At 33.2% G+C, this 18,654-nt stretch overlaps 1 protein-coding gene across 6 annotated transcripts in view; it reads right to left on the bottom strand.

Annotated features, from left to right (window-relative positions):
• The window catches only part of STXBP5 (syntaxin binding protein 5), a 177,151-nt gene that overhangs the window by 45,027 nt on the left and 113,470 nt on the right, over window positions 1–18,654 (bottom strand). The window contains exons 17-21 of one of the 6 annotated variants that reach the window (XM_031030702.2): window positions 16,048–16,173; window positions 14,220–14,371; window positions 7,466–7,528; window positions 2,433–2,492; window positions 2,283–2,330 (exon numbers count right to left, since the gene is read on the bottom strand). In XM_031030702.2, the coding sequence (XP_030886562.1) occupies window positions 2,283–2,330; window positions 2,433–2,492; window positions 7,466–7,528; window positions 14,220–14,371; window positions 16,048–16,173 (449 nt within the window). Of the gene's footprint in view, window positions 1–2,282; window positions 2,331–2,432; window positions 2,493–7,465; window positions 7,532–14,219; window positions 14,372–16,047; window positions 16,174–18,654 lie in introns of all 6 variants that reach the window. The other 5 variants (XM_006735799.3, XM_081829115.1, XM_006735800.3 and 2 more) reach the window with 5 other exon arrangements.

The following is an 18,654-nucleotide window of genomic DNA, read 5'->3' as shown; positions in this document are numbered from 1 at the left end:
TAATGTATTATTTGTTTCAGAGGTACAGGTCTGTGATTCAACAGCCTTACACAATTCACAGCGCTCACCATAACACATACCCTCCCCAATGTCTATCACCCAGCCACCTCATCCCTCCCACCCCCCATCACTCCAGCAACCCTCAGTTTGTTTCCTGAGATTAAGAATTCCTCATATCACTGAGGTCACATGATACATGTCTTTCTCTGATTGACTTATTTCACTCAGCATAATACCCTCCAGTTCCATCCACGTCGTTGCAAATGGCAAGATTTCATTCCTTTTGATGGCTGCATAATTAGGGAATCCTAGCACTTTTGACACAATAAACTTTACACAGAAAACACGTCTTGACAGAGAGGTCTTCAGGAGATTCTATGTATTTTTTTCTTGATATTTCACTGACATTTTAGGTGTTTTTCAATAGCATATTTTATAATTCTCATTATAAAACTAGACACTAATGTAGAGAGAGAAACTCATTTTTTTAACTGTAAAAACTTTATAGTCTAAAATGGAGCAGTCTCCATTTGAATGAAGAAAAAAATTGAGAAGTGAGTTTTCCTTGTATCTATGTTGGGATTAAAAACCACACTGAAAGGTTCCACCAAAACCAAACAAAATTATATATGAAATAGGAAACAGAGCAGTAGTTTCTGAAGATGCAAAATAATTATGTATAACTGTGTAACTAACCTAAGTTTGAAAAACTGAATAAAGTTAACATGTGTCCCAAAAACTCTAAATATAAAAACTGGCATGACAAAAAGAAAAACTTGCCAATAACATAAAAAGCAAGCAAGAACATTACCAAAGAACTTCCAATAATGTTCCTCGTCTAAGAAATTTGTTAACTGAAGACTTTCAAATATTCAAGCTCAGATATTTCATGTTACATATTCTATTCAAAACACAGAAAAAAGAGAAGAGCTAGTCACCACATTTAACAAAGCAAATACAACCCCAGGATCAAAAATTGGACAGAGAAATTATTTTAAAAATGTAATTATATACAAGGTTCCTTTCATGCAAGGTACAATCCCGAGATAATTAAATTCTAAGAGTTCTTTGATTAAGTGTATGTAGGAAAGTCCCTTCTAACTTTTTACATTACATGACAATAAGTACTATTACGACAAAATATTAAAAAAATTTGGTTGAAAAAGTATTATGCTATAGTGCTAGCACATAATTAAAGTGATTTAACTATTACCAACTGATTCACTATAAAACCACAAAGAGATAATCAACTCCCCATATATGAAGAGCCCTTTGCCCAAGAATAAACCATCTTATTTAAAAAATGACCAGAGGTGCTAACAGTCAGCCAACGTTAATATGACTAAACAGGGTTCAATTTACAACATGCGGACAATATGGATGCTACTTCTGTTAAGTTTTTGAAATTCAATTTTGCTATATATTAAGCTTTATCATGAGAAAAGGTAAATCTATTTCAGCTGCCTAGAAATGCATATCATTTAATACAAATCAAGGAATATATGGTAGGCATTTTGGAAGAAATAACTGTATAATAAAAATTTTGATTTAAATCAATTTAATTTATTCTCTTTTTGTAAAACAGTGCTTCTCAAGCCTTTAAAAATCTTCAGAGAATATTCAAAGTTTTATGACCAACCAAAAAGTCTTAAGAGTTTGATTATGTTCTCAAAGTTTGATTATATTTTGTTTTCCTATTTTAAACTGAAAACCCTGGACTGGGTAATGTATTTCCAAGTATATTCATAAAAATAGTCAAAAGGATTAATATAAAATACTCTCCATCAAGCATTTTTACTTGTGTGTGGGGGGAAGGGAAGAGTCTTAAGAAAATTCCCATTTAACTCAAGGGTAGTGCAGATTACAGAACAAAAGAGTCAATATTTTAGAGAACTATTTCCTTGAAATTGGGGGTTTTGAAAATTTGAGGAAGATGGACTAAAGGCAGGAGAAAATGCAAATTAAAAAAAAGATCTCAAAATCTGAAAGTATAAAATTGTACTATTTATAGCATAAATTGAACCCTGCTTTATTTTAAATAAAGCAAAAATAAAAATAGAATAGTTCACATTGTAAGTCAGAAGAACTGCAATCCCAAGTTAACTGATTTTTAATAATTACTGCCCCAATGAGTTTAGAAGAAACAGCCCAAGAAATTATTGTTTAGCATAGAAATAACAAATTAATATATACAAAATGCAATGCATTAGATCATTTTCTGGTGTTGAGTAACACTGCATATAGCAAGGATTAGAAACAAAAGAGAAATTTCTATTTCCTACCTATATCACTGGCTACCATCTTGGAAAACTTTCTGCTTTTGGTCTTCACTGAAAATAATATTTTGATATAAAATGTCAAAATCTATTCAAAGTAAACTAAATGAATTAAACATAATTAAAAGAAAATACTTTAAAATAAAGATACTATACCCTTTTCTATAAAATTATTCATTTTTTGTTCATCATCTGAATTGTGTGGTGATGAAGAACCTACACAAACGAAGACAATGGAAGGAACAGGCACATATCAGTCACAAACACAGAGCTGTCATAGGGAAAAGTACAAACAAAATAATCTGGTAACTTCTAAGGTAAGTTTCCATACTATTGGCCACAAGAAAATGTCATGCATATAATTAATAACAACTCTTATAATATTACAGTAAGAATAGCAAACAGTAGTGTATTATCTTTCACAGTAGAGAGATCCCTAGTATATATAAATATTAACTTCAATCTATAACAATTTTTCCTTAAGTTACAACCATTTAGAAAAATCTTGGCACAGATGTTAGAGAACAGATAAAAATGTAAGCAGCAATTAACTGTTTCTGAAAGAAAATGCAAAAATTCTTTGACACTAGTTAACTGAATAAAGTTCATCTAGAACTAAGAATCCTGTGCAAGAAGTATACTGGCAAAATTTATTTTAAGATTCACTTTCTAGATACAAATTTTAAAATTATATAAAAATTCTATTATTACCACAGGGATCTTTAAAATACTGAGGATAATACTTATAATTTTAGGTATGTTCAAATATTTACTTATGTCTAATGAGGTAAGAAATATTTAATTTTATTCTGGCTGTGACTTCCAATAAGTTTAACTAATATTTTTATAATTAAGATTTTATTTGTCCATTTTCCTTAAAAAAAGGTGTTCAATTTTTTATCTCATTTCTTTAATTTCTAACATAAATGTTTTATTTATAAATGTAATCCTAAGTAGTATTCTAGTTGACAACTTTTATTAAATGCTCTGTTCTTCATAATAGCACATTTCAAATGACATCTCACCCATAAATTTTCATAATCTCCTCGCTATAAATCATTTCCCCTCTTTTAAATTCCAATAACCCTTTATCTGTACTCTTCTCTTATGATATTCATGACTTAATACCTCATATTTTAAAAAGTTTACACACATGTGCCCTTTTCATTGCACTGCACTTCTAAAAACTGGGCCCCCATTTGATTCATCTTTGCAACTCCTTTGCACTCAGCAGAGTGCTTCTTTGCTGAATGAGTAAATTTTCTGATAGAAGCAAATACTTGAAACATAACTGGAAGTAAATAAAAAGTCTTTCTGTACTTTTTTTTTTATCCCAGTGAAAGTACTGAATCTTAATAAAGAAGGTCAAAGTTTGACCTTCTCCTCCCCCAGAAAAATCATACTTTCTTTGGCCAAGTGGAAAATATCCTCGAAATCTCTCCATAGACCAAGTAAAACCTGCAACATTGGCAGCATCCATTACTTCTATAATAGTCTTAGAAGATTACTCTTTCAAAACCGTGTTGTTTTTGCTAAGTAGCATTTATGGATCCTCATAAATCCTTTATCAAAAAATATCACGTAAGTGGGGCGCCTGGGTGGCTCAGTTCTTAAGCATCTGCCTTCGGCTCAGGTCATGATCCCGGGGTCCTGGGATCGAGCCCCGCATCGGGCTCCCTGCTCCGCAGGAAGCCTGCTTCTCCCTCTCCCACTCCCCCTGCTTGTTCCCTCTCTTGCTGTGTCTCTCTCTGTCAAATAAATAAATAAAAAAATCTCTAAAAAAAAAAAATATCACGTAAGTAATTATGGACTCAGTGATATTTTCAGGAATAGAAATGGTTATACTTGTTTTTCAAAGAAGATAAGTTATAAGAGGTTATAAATATTTTAAAATATCACAGTCACCTCTGATATTAAATAGCCACAGGAATGTAAAAAAATTTATTAATACTTGTTTTAGTTGATGCATTTCATCTTAGAGCAATAGCTACATATCTAAATATGAATATAAAATTATAAAAATGTTTTTTAGTATTTCCAAAAAAAATTTCCAAAGTAAGCCATAAACGTAAAGGAAAGATTTATTTTTCCCCTAACTGAAAATGCCTGCCATTGGTCTTCAGAATTTTTGTCAAATTCCAAAAATGCTTTCAGCATATTCCACTTGAATATGTTTACCAAATAATTATGATTAAATAAACACAGAAAATATTTACAGCTTTTTGTTTTTTTCTGGGGTAAATGGTAACTCCTGAAGGCAGCACTTATATTATGGCCTATGTGGCCCTGGGTTTTCTTCAAACCAAAATAACCTAACAAATGTTTTTATCATTTTCACATATGCAAAGGCACACACATTTCTGATGCAGTACTAACACAAAATTCCAATATTATTAAAGTGCTCAGTAAAGCAATCTGAGTTTTTTGAAATACAAAGATCAAATGGAGATAGCAGAAGTTCTTTCTTATGTTAATTCAGGATGCCAGAATTAATATTTTATTTCAGAAAGACTGCTGGTTTATTTAAAAACAAATGGAAAAGCCAAATTAAATTCATTACTTGGATTTTCTCAGGATGCTTTTTGAATTGAGCTTTGATACTGATCAGCTAAACTGTTGAGATCACCCATTTTGATTATGGGACTTAAATGCTTTTCAAAAAGTTGCTCTTCATTTGTATTATTATCTTGAATAAACACATTGATTTTGATAAAGGGTGTACGGCTACTTTTCATTTTTATAACAGTGGTCCTCCTCTTAGTATTTATGAGTGACTCAGTGGAACTCCCAACCCACTTTTATACATTTCTTCTTCCCTCATGATACATTGTTTTCTATTAACTATACTGGTTCTATAATCTATATTGTATCATTTAACTATTTATTTATATCCTACCACACTGCAGAAAGTACTTGAGGCTAGTAATTTAATTACTACTTTCCATGGTTTTAATAACTTGATCACCTTGTGGTTCTTCTGATTCACCTCAAACTTACCCCATCCGTTTTTCTTTTTTGACCATCCTAAATTAGTAGAGTTTGTATGTATTGGTGAGAGGAATCATACTAAATTATTCCTTTATTTCCTTATTAGAATGCTAACAAGAATGAAGGCAAAAAAGTTACAAATGTGCAAAGAGTAAGACAATTGGCCCACGATGGGTAGCAAGAATTACTACTATTTTAAAATGGACAAGCAGTGAAAGACATAGCTATTAAGAATATAGCTTTCCAGAATCTTATTCTAGTTTCTAGTGTATGTTTTAGTACGTATGCATGAGTGACATCTATCTCCTGCTCTGTGAAATATGTTTCATGCACAACTACTATCTACTAAAGTTTGATTTGTTCTTTGTAAAAGCTGTCTTTTCTGATATGCAGGAATGCATATAATTCTTCAGAAAACTCTTACATCTTTTGGGGCATAATCAAAGACTAAACTAAATAAGTTAAGAGTTTTTTATCTAAGATCAGAATTTCTGATTTATCAATGATTTTTGCAGTCACAATTTTTACTCTGCAGTTCAAACTCACTGAAACAATAAAATACCTAGTATCATATAAATTTCTGTATGTTAAAACTACATTGTCCTTTCATGTGGATCAAAAAATGTAATATATTTGAAAATGTTCAACAATGTTTGAGTCTGAGAGAAAGGGTTTCTACTTTTATGTACTTTTTATATTATATACTCAAATTTTAATATACTTAAATACTTATCTATAATTACCTCTTGTTGGCTATTCCAAATTGATAGATGTATATACCTCTTCATAGTTTAGCTTAGGATAATGAGGAGTATTAATTTATTTGGGCTGAGTCTTGTTAAAACACTTTTGATGGTCATTTAATATATTAAAATATAATTACATGTCCAAATTATCCAGTCTGGCTTTTAGCCTTAACATATTGACAACTGCATTCATATGGCCTTTAGAGAAGGTAAGAAGATCAGAATAGTATTGTAGGTAGATGGACAAAGAACAGCAATAATGAAAAGATACTACAGTTCTGAATTTCAAACTCAGAAATAACTCTAGTTCTGTGAGATCAGATATACCATTACTTGCTCCATAGTATTCACTCAAACTTTTCTGTACCAATGTTCAGACTTAACATTAGGTGCTAATTACATAATTCCTATAGCTCCATGTTCCATTAATGAGTGAATTTAAATATGAAATTTAAAGATTAAGAAAACCAGAAGGTGGATATATCTTAAGGTATAACTTGTGCAATATCAGGAAAACGCAATTTCAAAAAGAGAACATCACAAAAATTTTACAGTCCTATGTCTAATAAAATGCTAAACTGAAATATGAGAGAGTAAAGTAAAATGAACTTCTCAATTTTCCCATGCTTATAATAACTTCTGATGTAGTAGAACCAGCTACGGAAGGATCAAAATCTAAGAACCGTGTTACTTTATCCTAAGAACAATCTTTTCAGTCGAAAGCTGATAAATATTCCCGGCCAGAATGATTTAATATGGTAGTTAGAATTGTGAATTCAACTGTAGTAAAGACTGGCAAAGTTTCTATCCACTTAAAATAATAATAAAATTATGATCTTCTTAATCTTAAGGAGATTGAAAAGATACTAAAAATTATGTTCCACTAAAATATTAATATACACATATATCACATAAAGACCTATATTTCATGAACAAAAAAGGACAACTGCTTTAATATAGCTATAAAATTATATCAAATATCACTCTGACCAAAACCAAAAACACATACAATTAGTCTACAATTATTCTGTCTAAAGTTACCACTAGATGATAAATGTTCAAAATCTTTGATAATATTTAAATGGACACTATTCAAGAATTAGATCACTATTCTACCAGATGACACCAGGCAAGCCTAGAGCAAAGACAAGATTGTAGAATAACCAAACCATTTGATCCAATGGTGAGGAGTAAAATGTATTTTCCCCAAAAAAGTATAAATATAAGAAAGCTAAGTAAACAGTTCTATGACTCTTAACAGGTTAACAGTTGCGGGATTTTATCTAGTGCATTTCTTTTCACTTAGTGAGAATGCAAAAAATAGTATCATGTTAAGAATATGTAACATAAAAGTTCCTTGTGTTATTTTAAATGGTTATCTGTAAAAAGGAATTCTGATACACTGTATTGGTTTTTATAGAATTATAATTATTAATGAAATAAAAAACAAATTACCAGAAGTTGGAGATTTGCAGCGATCCTCTGGGACTACAGTCCCTTCACTAATATCACACAGACCTGCTAAAAAAAAAAACAAACCAGAAACCAAATCACAACACAAACGTATGTAAGTGAAGTCTTATATCCTATTTACAGTACACATTTAATGACTGTCCATTGTTAAAAACCCAGCAGCTGAACAGACTGTACTGACATTGATACTATGCCCATTAATCTTGAGATAGGAAATAGGAGCACTTTGATACTAAAATACCTCAAAATAATACACATAGTCATTAGTTAAGCAAAAAGAAAACTTCTAAGAGGTAATTTACTATTCTTCAAGGACATTAGACAGAAAGTAGGACTTTGTTTAAAATCAGTAATTTGAGAGTATATGACAGACTTACTGGATTTCTCTTGAGGGAAAATAAATACCTGGTAGTAAATTTGGTGATTTTTACATCATAGAAACTCTCAACTCACACCTCAAAGTGGTTTCTGCTATGTCTCAAATACCTTCCTTGAATATTTTTAAATAATTAATATTTTCTGCCTCCACATTTACAATATTTAAAATATTGTACATTACTTACCTTGGAGGACTATACTTCTTAAAAACTATACCACTTATTTTTAAAGAGCTCTAAAGAAATACTTCCTTTTCACAGATTTATATGAATTACATAAAACTAATCTATCTTACAGGATGACCTAAATTCTTAGGAGAAACCATAGCAAGGTATTTTATGCTGTAGACAATTAAATGTAAAATTACAAAAAAAAAAAAAAGACATGGCAATATGCAGAGTAAACACTTAGCACAGATATTAAGTTGCTTGGTGACTGGAATGAAAAGAATTCCTGCAAATTCTTTAAAAATTACAAACAAACACACAGCAGGAATTTGGGATAGCTGGGCCACAGACAGAGGGGCTCCCTATTTAGGCCTCAGAAGAAGTTAGCTATAATGTTGACATATATGCACATATGACCAGTATCGACTTTTCCAATCCTTTGGTAAAAGACATGATGTCACAGTCCAGTCACTAAGAAAGCTTTTACAATAACATTTTCAGAGAACATGGAGTACTGAATTGGATTTATAAGAAGGGTTTTCCATTTTGATTTATACATTATTTTTCTTCACTAGGAAGTTTTCGAATGACAACCAGTAATTTTTTTTTTCTTTTTAACAATTATTAAACTAATGGTTCTGGAGAAAAAAAACCCCAAAACACTAGTTTTTATACTTCAAAGACTATGGGTGGAATTTTAGGTATGCATTTTCTCTTTGACAAAATACTTGTTTACATAAATGAACTCCTTCTTGATAGAACACTAAAAGAGCAGGTCTTTATTTATTTTTTTAAAGATTTTATTTACTTATTTGACAGAGAGACACAGTGAGAGAGGGAACACAAGCAGGGGGAGTGGGAGAGGGAGAAGCAGGCTTCCCGCTGAGCAGGGAGCCCGATGCGGGGCTCGATCCCAGGACCCTGGGATCATGACCTGAGCCGAAGGCAGACACTTAACGACTGAGCCACCCAGGCGCCCCTAAAATAGCAGGTCTTTAAACAGTAGTGATATACAGAAACAACCTAAGTATCCATCAATGGATGCATGGCTAAAGAAAATGTGGAGTATATAATAATGTGGGTGGGGTGTGTGTGTGTGTGTATATATTTATATACATATATGTGTATATACACACACAAACATATACATACATATATACATTCAAACACACAATGGAATATATTCAGCCACAAAATATTTCAATTTTGCCATTTGTGACAACATGGATGGACATTATGTTAAATAGAATAAGTCAGACAGAGAAAGACAATTACTGTATGATCTCACTTGTATGATATAATGGAATCTAAACCTGCCCCCCCGAAAAAAAAACCCAAAACAAACCAAAAAAACCAAGCTCACAGATACAGAGAACAAATTGGTGATTGCCATAGCAGGGTGTGGAGGGTGGGAAAAATAGGTAAAAGGGGTCAAGGGTACAAACTTCCAGTTACAGAATAAATAAGGGATGTAATGTACAGCATAACTATAGTTAAGATGGTGTATTAGATATGTGAAAGCTGCTAAGAGTAGATCTTAAAAGTTCTCATTACAAGGAAAAAAGATTTTTGTAACTATGTAAGATGAGGACTGTTAGACCTACTGTGGTGATCATTTTGCAAAGCATACAAATATCAAATCAGTATTTGAAACTAATATAATGATTATATATGCCAATTACACCTCAATAATAAATACTAGTGATAGTATACTCAAGTACTACAGTGAGCCTAGTACTGAATAAAAATAATCAATTTTGAAATTTTAAGCCTTCCATCCGGCTCAGGGTAAAAGTCAAGTCCAACCCTACATGAGTGATTGATGTATATCATCCTATGGTTTATACTATGTGGCTATGGTATATGGTTTATGATTTCTAGCTACAAATATCTTTTTGGGTCTTTGCCATCAAACGTAGTAGTTACCCTTTACGGATAAAAAGCATACCTTCTTTTTCACATGTTTAAGTAGGAAGCTTAATTTACTATTTAAAATGTTCAACAAAGCATAATCATATGTTATTCAACATAATATATCTACTGAGGTACATTACATCAAAGTTCATGTTAGGCTACAAATTGACCCACTGGATACCATGGTTTAATTCAGGGGTTGGCAAACCTGATCGGTTTTGAGGCCAGCTAAGCAAATAAACCATGATGCTGTTCTAATTAAACTGTACTGACAAAACCCGGCAGTGGGCCAGTTTTGGCTCAGGGCCAGCCGTTTGCTGACTCCTGGTTTAATCAATCTTGCAATTGTCAAAATGACTAAGTCACTTCCATCTGCCTAGTTCATAAAAGATATACATGGAATTCTTTATTAAGTATCTGATTAACTTCAGGAAACATGTCAACAGGCTGCTATGAGCCATCAATGTAGTTATGAGATTAAAAAAGTAACACCAATTTTGGTACAATTTACTTTCAGTGGATTCCTGCTGACTTCAATTGATGGCTCTATTTTCAGCATGCATATAAGGCATTTCAAATATGCACACAAATCATTCCAGAATTTTGACTGATTTGTACATCAAATTTACTGATTTGACCTTTATCAACTTGGGTACTGTTTACAAATTCTCTTGATATGTTTTTATTACTTTATCACTTTTTATTACCAAGGTCTGCCTTATACATAATATAGCTTAGATTTTCATTTCTCTTAATTATTTTTCATAATTTCCAGAAAGAGAAATCATTCCTCTTAATGGAGGGTTGAGAAACAAAGTTATTTAGTCTATATTCTGTTTTTCAACTATCATTTCAAATGATCCTTAGAGTCCTAATCCTTCTTTAATTATATTTTCACTGAAACCAAACATTTTGCTATCCCATTTTTTGAAGACCAGCCTATATTCAACACAGTACTTAATGATTTATGCACACTTATGCACCCTTGATTATATCCCTCATTTCTTATATAGTGTGTTTTGTTTCTTATAATACACACAAACACACAGAAATATCAACTAGTATTACTGGGCTCAATAGCTATTTCTATTTTTCTATTCTACTGAATATATTGAAGACTTGAAATTAATTGCAATTGTATAGCCCAAATCTTCATTTTTAGAGCCACTTCTCTGTAATTTTAGAAAATATCTTTCCTCGGGCGCCTGGGTGGCTCAGTTGGTTAAGCGACTGCCTTCGGCTCAGGTCATGATCCTGGAGTCCCGGGATCAAGTCCCGCATCGGGCTCCCTGCTCAGCGGGGGGTCTGCTTCTCCCTCTGACCCTCTTCCCTCTCGTGCTCTCTGTCTCTCATTCTCTCTCTCAAATAAATAAATAAAATCTTTAAAAAAAAAAAAAAAAAGAAAATATCTTTCCTAAAGTCATGCACAGCTTTGTCCCTCTAATTTCCTTCTTCACAATTATCAACTTCCAAGACTAAGTTAAGTTTCTTTTCATGGGTGTATCACTCTCACATCATTAAGAAGATCTTATTTGGGGTTTAGAATTATATTCAGAATAGAAATTTCCCTTTTGTGTCCTTCACGGAGTGAAAGAGTGGTCAGCAAAACAAGACACATATTATCATGTTTCACTTTTGTTATAATTAAGACTTTCAGCAAGCAGATATGCAGGTAGTTGAAATACTTTATCACTAGTTGTCCCAGTAACAGTCTCATAATTTTTATTATGAAAACACTGTACACATTTTAGTTATGGGTTCAACTGTATTTTAATACAGCTGTAAAACACAAACAGTAATGTTTATAAAATAATTTCATGAGTAACACCTCACTCTTTATGAAAACATATTAGAATCTACTAGTAGTAAAAACATTTCTCCAAGCTAATCTTTAAAAAAGATAAGAATTTGGTGGTATTTGGGCTACATTTCCAAAACATATTATAAAATACACACTTCTGCAAGAATATCTTTTATCAATGCAATTAAAGAATTTTAGTACCAATTATTTTATATTTAATTTTATTTGAAACATAATTATATTTTAGAATTAAGGCACAAATATTCCCAAAATGTTAAAGCGCATTTAAAAATAACTTTCTTTTAATTTTTATTTAAGACACAATCAAATATTGTTACAAGTAAGCATAATATCTTAAACTGATAAAGGAAAACTCAAACAGTTCTCCTCTGCCTAAAAATCTAACTCTTCAATACAAAATAAAGCAAATAATAATATAAATAATATTATGAGATTTACTACAGGATAGAGAATGCAATAAAATTTGAGAAAAAAATATTTTTGAAATCACATGGTAAAATTGGTCTCTATCCTAAGCATAGGTATTTAGTTTCTAGCAATTTTATTAAACTATTATGTATCAAGGAAAGAGAAATTAATTTTTGGAGCAATGAAGTTTTTACACAGGTTTGTGGTAAAATTGCTAAAAGTACTTGTCTCCTCTTTCATGACAATGTTTTAACTGTCTAACACTAAATATTAGTTTCCTTTGCTTTATAAAGAAAGTGGATTGGGACACAAATATTTCAATAGCTGTTTTCACATACACAGGATGATTAATTTAGGAATGAGTATGCCATTTTAGATATATAATGTTTTAATAAGCTCTTTTAAAAATAAATGAGAAAGGGGCGCCTGGGTGGCTCAGTTGGTTAAGCGACTGCCTTTGGCTCAGGTCATGATCTCAGGGTCCTGGGATCGAGCCCCGCATCGGGCTCCCTGCTCCGCAGGAAGCCTCCTTCTCCCTCTCCCACTCCCCCCTGCTTGTGTTCCTTCTCTCGCTGGCTCTCTGTCAAATAAATAAAATAAATAAATAAATGAGAAAAAATGATTTTACAGACAACAAACATGCCATGACTTTACTGACATGGAATAACTTACTTAAAGAAGAACGGAGTTTTTTCACAGATTCAGAATATAAGCTAGAAAGGCCACACATGCAAGAAGTCACAGTCAGCATGCCTTAGTGAAGCAATGAAAAGCGAAGGGAAAAAAAGGAGACAAAGGTACTAGAATGGTATAGTTGGGATAATTTCTGAAGATAAAACATGACAAAATGATCACACACAAAAACAAAAATGGAGAAGAAAATTCAAGCATCAAGCCAAAGTGATACTAAGGTCTATATGCCACCACCTTTTTTTTTTCTTCTCTCATAAATTGTGATACAGGAATATTAGCTAATTATGCCATGAGAGCAAATGAGAAATGAATCTCAGAGAGAATTTAAGATCAGAGAGACTGAGTTATAAGTATAGATCAGAGCTTCCCAGTGTTTCACTGCACACTGGCGTTCTGCAAATGGGCTGAGTCTGCCCAAGATAGGGTTCCCCTCAATCCCTCAATCCCTGGTCCAGCTGAACAGGTCCTGAGGAGACTGGAGCCTGCGGGCCAGTAACTGCTGCAGGCCTCTCTAATATACCCCTATGTACCAGAGATCCAATGCCATGAGATTTTTAAAAAAAAAAAAAGGTGAGGCGTACTGGTAGACCACCAACTAGACACATTAAAACATTTAAAATTAAGACTAACTGGATGCCCGGGTGGCTCAGTCAGTTAAGTGTCTGCCTTCGGCTCAGGTCATGATCCCGGTGTCCTGGGATGGAGCCCAATATCTGGGCTCCCTGCTCAGTGGGGAGTCTGCTTCTCCCTCCCCCCTTTGCCCCTCCCCGCCATGTTCTCTCTCAAATAAATAAAATCTTTTTAAAAAATTAAAAAATAATATAAAATTAAGACTAATTACCTAGCAAACATAAAAGAATGCTATAAAGAAAATTCTTAATGGATCTGGGTTTGCATTGAATCAAGGCTATCTAAAAACACTGTATTTTCTTAGAGTTCAAATTCACTTTTGCATTTACATTTTTTTCTCACATGGGAAATGATCCCTTTAAATAACATAGCTGGAACAACGAATTTTTGGTCTTAACAATACCAAACAATAAAAGGGGCAAAACTTTGAAATTAACTTTTATTCCATAAAAATGAGATAAATTTTCATCCCATTATAATTTAGCTGAAGAAACTTGCCACTGTGGTTCTTTCCCAATGTTAATTAAAATCCTAGGATATTAAAAACAAAAGCAAAATCTAATAACAACACAAAACAAAGAAGGCTCAAATCTTTTACTAGTTTTGACAGTTTACATATATAGACTAAGTCAGACAAGCTATTTATCTAACTGAAGTATTTATATTCACAGAAGTAACTCAGTATTTATAGAAATCCTAAAACTCAGGATTGTTTTCTTCATACCTCCTGAAGGTTGTCGAGATTTACGAGGAGACCGGGGTTCTCTCCGATAAGGATCATTGGAGCCATATAATTCAATAGTGCCCAGGTTGAGGAGTACTGCTTTCTGGAGGTAGTCTACCATTGCAATGCCATTACAATTGCCAAAAACTACCCTGGGAATAGGAAAAGAGCACACATCTTAGCACAAATAAGTAATTATAAGGAAATGTAGTCTATAAGGCTGAAAAGGAGGAGGATGGGTTTTCAGAAAATTCCTCTTTGCAACTAAAGACTATCAGAGACATGGAAATACAGGTTACATATGCCTTCTCATGGAACTACGCAGATCTTCTGCAGACATTAATGATTAAAAATCGGTATCATTAAAAAAATGTTGGCATAGGAAGTGAAACTTGATCACAGACATAAATCGCCATCCTAGGAAATGTGACGTCTATTTTTCTGACTTAAGGGCATTTCAAGCAGCTCAGGGGAAGACATTCTCTTCCACTAGGGAAGTGGGGGATTATATCTCTGGGAAAATTTTGGTAATCTATATAGTCAAGAATAAAAAGTAGAAAGCATAAATCTTGGAGGTCTCCCTCTGGAGTACTCCAAATACCTTCCCAATTATGAGTCAGGAACTACAAACCAAGCAACTATGAATAAAGGGATTTGACTCTTTTAAGATGTCTTAAGCCAGAAGATGAAAACTGAAATGTACAGAAGGACTCTGTAAGTAATACAAACAGGCCAGATAAGGACTTTAGATAACCCTTCTAAAGAGGGAAAGTTTCAATTCCATTCATGCTGACCACTGCCAAGCAGGATTGGAGACAATGGGCCAGGTAATCAGATTTTTCAGTTAAAGTTCTAAATATGGATTTCACATTAAATAATCTTGGCAGCTAGTTCAAATACTAAAAACATACAAGGAGGGCTAAATAAAATGTTAACTGTGAGTCCATGAACCTGTGATCAACTGATTTGCAACTTCCTTTGAAATTTCCTACTGGTTCTTTTTCTTATTCCCTCTTTCCTTATGGTTGTGGGCAGTGAAATACTAAAAGAGAGAAGGTTTGTATTCTTACACTGTGGGGCAGCAAATGAAAGACATTGAGAGATGACGATCTCAGGCTATAGCCAGTCTTAGCTGGGAATACAACTATAAGAGATAGAGTGAGTGGTTACAGCTCCAGGAGGAAGAAGAAAGATGAATGAGTCCCTAGGGCTAGCATAAAAGAAGAAGATGGTGACCCACAACCGATAAATAGCCCTGGGACTAAATAGTGCATGATTCTCTTATACCACAATGCTGATTTTTAAAACAAACAAAAATACTTTGTAAGTCTACCAAATTATAATAAAAAAGTATGTATAATACTCAATACTTAAAGGTATGAATTGATGATACAACTGTAGTATAAATACTTTACCAAACTATTACTATGCCTTTATAATTTATACAAGTGAATTTTGGAAGTAGAAAGAAGAAATTATATAGCTCTGGTTCAACATTTACAGAATTAGCTTAGAATAAAGTCTTCTGAGTTGATGCTGTGAGACCTCCATTATACTGAGCATTAATAAGGAAATCATTTCTGAGAGTATATCCAGGAGAGGACATACTGACTTTAAACCTTTAACTCAATTCATTGGGAAGCACTATAAGTGTATCCAGAGTAAATTATTCGGGACAGAATTATTTTCCAAATAAACACTAATTCTGATCTGAAGTTAAAGATATACAACTTTTTAACATACTATAATAAAGGTCATCCTATTTTTAAAAATAAAAAAATGTGCGGAATACTATGAACAGACTGAGAAACACATAAATTATACTTACAATCCATATGAAGAATTGACTGCCAAGCTGGTTATTTGCTGTGGTGGTTCTCCACCCACCCATACCAACTGAATAACTAGTTCTGTCTGATAACCTGGAGACTGCTTAAGTGGTGAATTTTTAACTCTGTAATAAAGGAAAACATATTACCTTTTAACCCATCTTCATGTATCTTATTAACTTATGTAATTATAAAGTCATGCATAAATAACTATGCACAAAGTAACTTTATATATGAAATTGTATTAAATATACAAAAATGAAAACTGAATCCTGTTCTCTACAGGCATTTAATCTAGCTGGAGACAAAACATGTACATAAATAACAAAAATAAGAAATCACATATAAGTTCCCATTATAAATTGGGGGGTTGGAAGTAGGAAGGGAGAAAAAGAGGATGGATAGGAAGGGGAGGGAGGAATGGAGAGAAGAATGAAGAGAATGAGAAGCCCAAGAATTAAGAAGAGGAAGAAAAAAATCAAGTTAGAAAAAAAAATGCAAGTTAGAAAAGTAGACTTAAATATATGGTGTAAGAACATGAAAAGTGGCCCAAAACATAATGAGTTAAAAAAAATATGAGAAATTTATTTTTGGGTGCATGACACTTTCACTATTAAAAAAATGTACTCTTTGAATTGATAGTAATTTTGATTATAGACTCTTTCCCTAATAATTGCTGAATAGGTGCTCAAAATATATTGCTTTTGCAAACATATGCAAACAAAAAGTAGGAAACCCATAATCAAGGATTAACAAGTGTGTAAGTTTGCTCACAGTGGAGGCAAGTGTAGTAACAGTGAGAAATCAATATAACAAGATAGGCATAGGTCAGACTTTAGAGGGTCTTCAAGGCCTGGCTGCAAAGGTCTGATGTTGGTAGAAAGAACTGAGGGCTTTTGAAAAACTACAGCAAAGTTTAAGACCTGGCTCTGCCATTTTCCAGGTGTCTTCTTGTCTAAAAAAGTGGCAATATTACTACCTAATCACAGTATGAGTGCCTATGAAAGAGCTCTCAATGGTCAATTTACACAAAATATATTTTCATTATTTTAAGGAATTAAAAGCCAATTAAGGTTTATAAGAAATACTTTGGAAAGATTAATTTGGTGGAGGTTTGCAAGATGAAGTAGAATAGGAGAACAATTAAGAAGTGCCTGTAATTATGTAAAACAATAAGAAAAAGGTAGATTTGAAACACATTATGAAGTAAGATTCAAAAATGCTTCTAAACTTCATGAAGGCACAAACCTTGCAGTTACTTTTAACACTCCAGTACAGAGGAGGTACTCAATATTTGAATGAATGAATGAATGAGCTGAAGGGTCATTAGAGGAAGATCAGGGAGAAAAATTAGAGTGTCATTCTAAGTTAAGAAGAGAAAGAGAGAGAAAGAAAAAGAAAGAAAAAGATAAAGAGAGAGAAAGAGAGAAAGATAAAAAAAAGAAAAAAGAAAACTGTCAGGATGAAGAGCTAGTTTTGCAGGAATATGTGGTTTTCAAGTGAACTACTCAGCAAAAAGATAAATGTATTCCCAAACTCACTTTATTGAGTAAATTCATACAAATTTTTTATTAGTTAAACTTGTTATGTACATATTAGGGGGAGTGAGGGAGGGGCTTATAAGAATGTGAGACTTTCTAAGGAATACAACCACTTATTTTTTTAAAAGATTTATTTATTAATTTTTTTATTTATTTGACAGAGAGAAAGAAAGAGAGTGTGTGCACCAGCGCAAGGGAGCACACAGCGGGGGCAGAGGCAGAGGATGAGGGAGAAGCAGGCTCCCCACTGAGCAGCGAGCCTGACCTGAGCCAAAGGCAGGCACTTAACCGACTGAGCCACCCAGGCACCCTGGAATACAGCCACTTAGATACAACACCTGTAATACTTGTATCAGGAAACTTTAAGTGGATTTGGAAGATAAAATTTTCCTTTTTTAATTTATTAATTAAATCAATTAAAATTAAGGGGCACCTGGGTGGCTCAGTCGGTTAAGCGGCTGCCTTCAGCTCAGGTCATGTTCTCAGGGCCCTGGGATCGAGCCCCACATTGGGCTCCCTGCTCCGCGGGAAGCCTGCTTCTCCCTCTCCCACTCCCCTGCTTGTGTTCCCTCTCTCACTGTGTCTCTGTCAAATAAATAAATAAAATCCTTAAAAAAAAAATCAATTAAAATTAAAGTGAGTAGTGTATTTCTGTGTGTGACTACTTTTACTATTAAAAAAATTTTACTTTGACTTTAAGGTAAAAACATTTTTGATTGCTCAGACTCTTTCTCTAATAATCGCTCTTGTAAAACTTATGCAAAGCCCGCTTACTTCAGTAATTCTTAAGGCTCTGCTCTGGGGTGATAGTGTCATGAAAGAAGGATAGCAGGAAGACTACTCAATGTTAAATCTCCTGACACCAAACTCAGAAGTATGGATGCTTTTGAGTCATTTAGTTGGTACTTCTAGTGAGGAAGACCATGACACCTGACCAAATGTGTTGTCCAAATTTTAGGGTAAACATTAGGGTACTTCAAATACAAACTGAGTTACAGTCATTTCATGTGAAGTCTGAAAGGCAGCACACTCAGAACTGTATGTTGGCTGAGCAGAAGTTCTGTT

Source organism: Leptonychotes weddellii, chromosome 8, assembly GCF_054177405.1.
Source record: "Leptonychotes weddellii isolate Sample4059 chromosome 8, ASM5417740v2, whole genome shotgun sequence".
In the NCBI taxonomy this organism is placed as follows: domain Eukaryota; kingdom Metazoa; phylum Chordata; class Mammalia; order Carnivora; family Phocidae; genus Leptonychotes; species Leptonychotes weddellii.
This window is presented reverse-complemented; position numbering and strand designations above follow the sequence as displayed.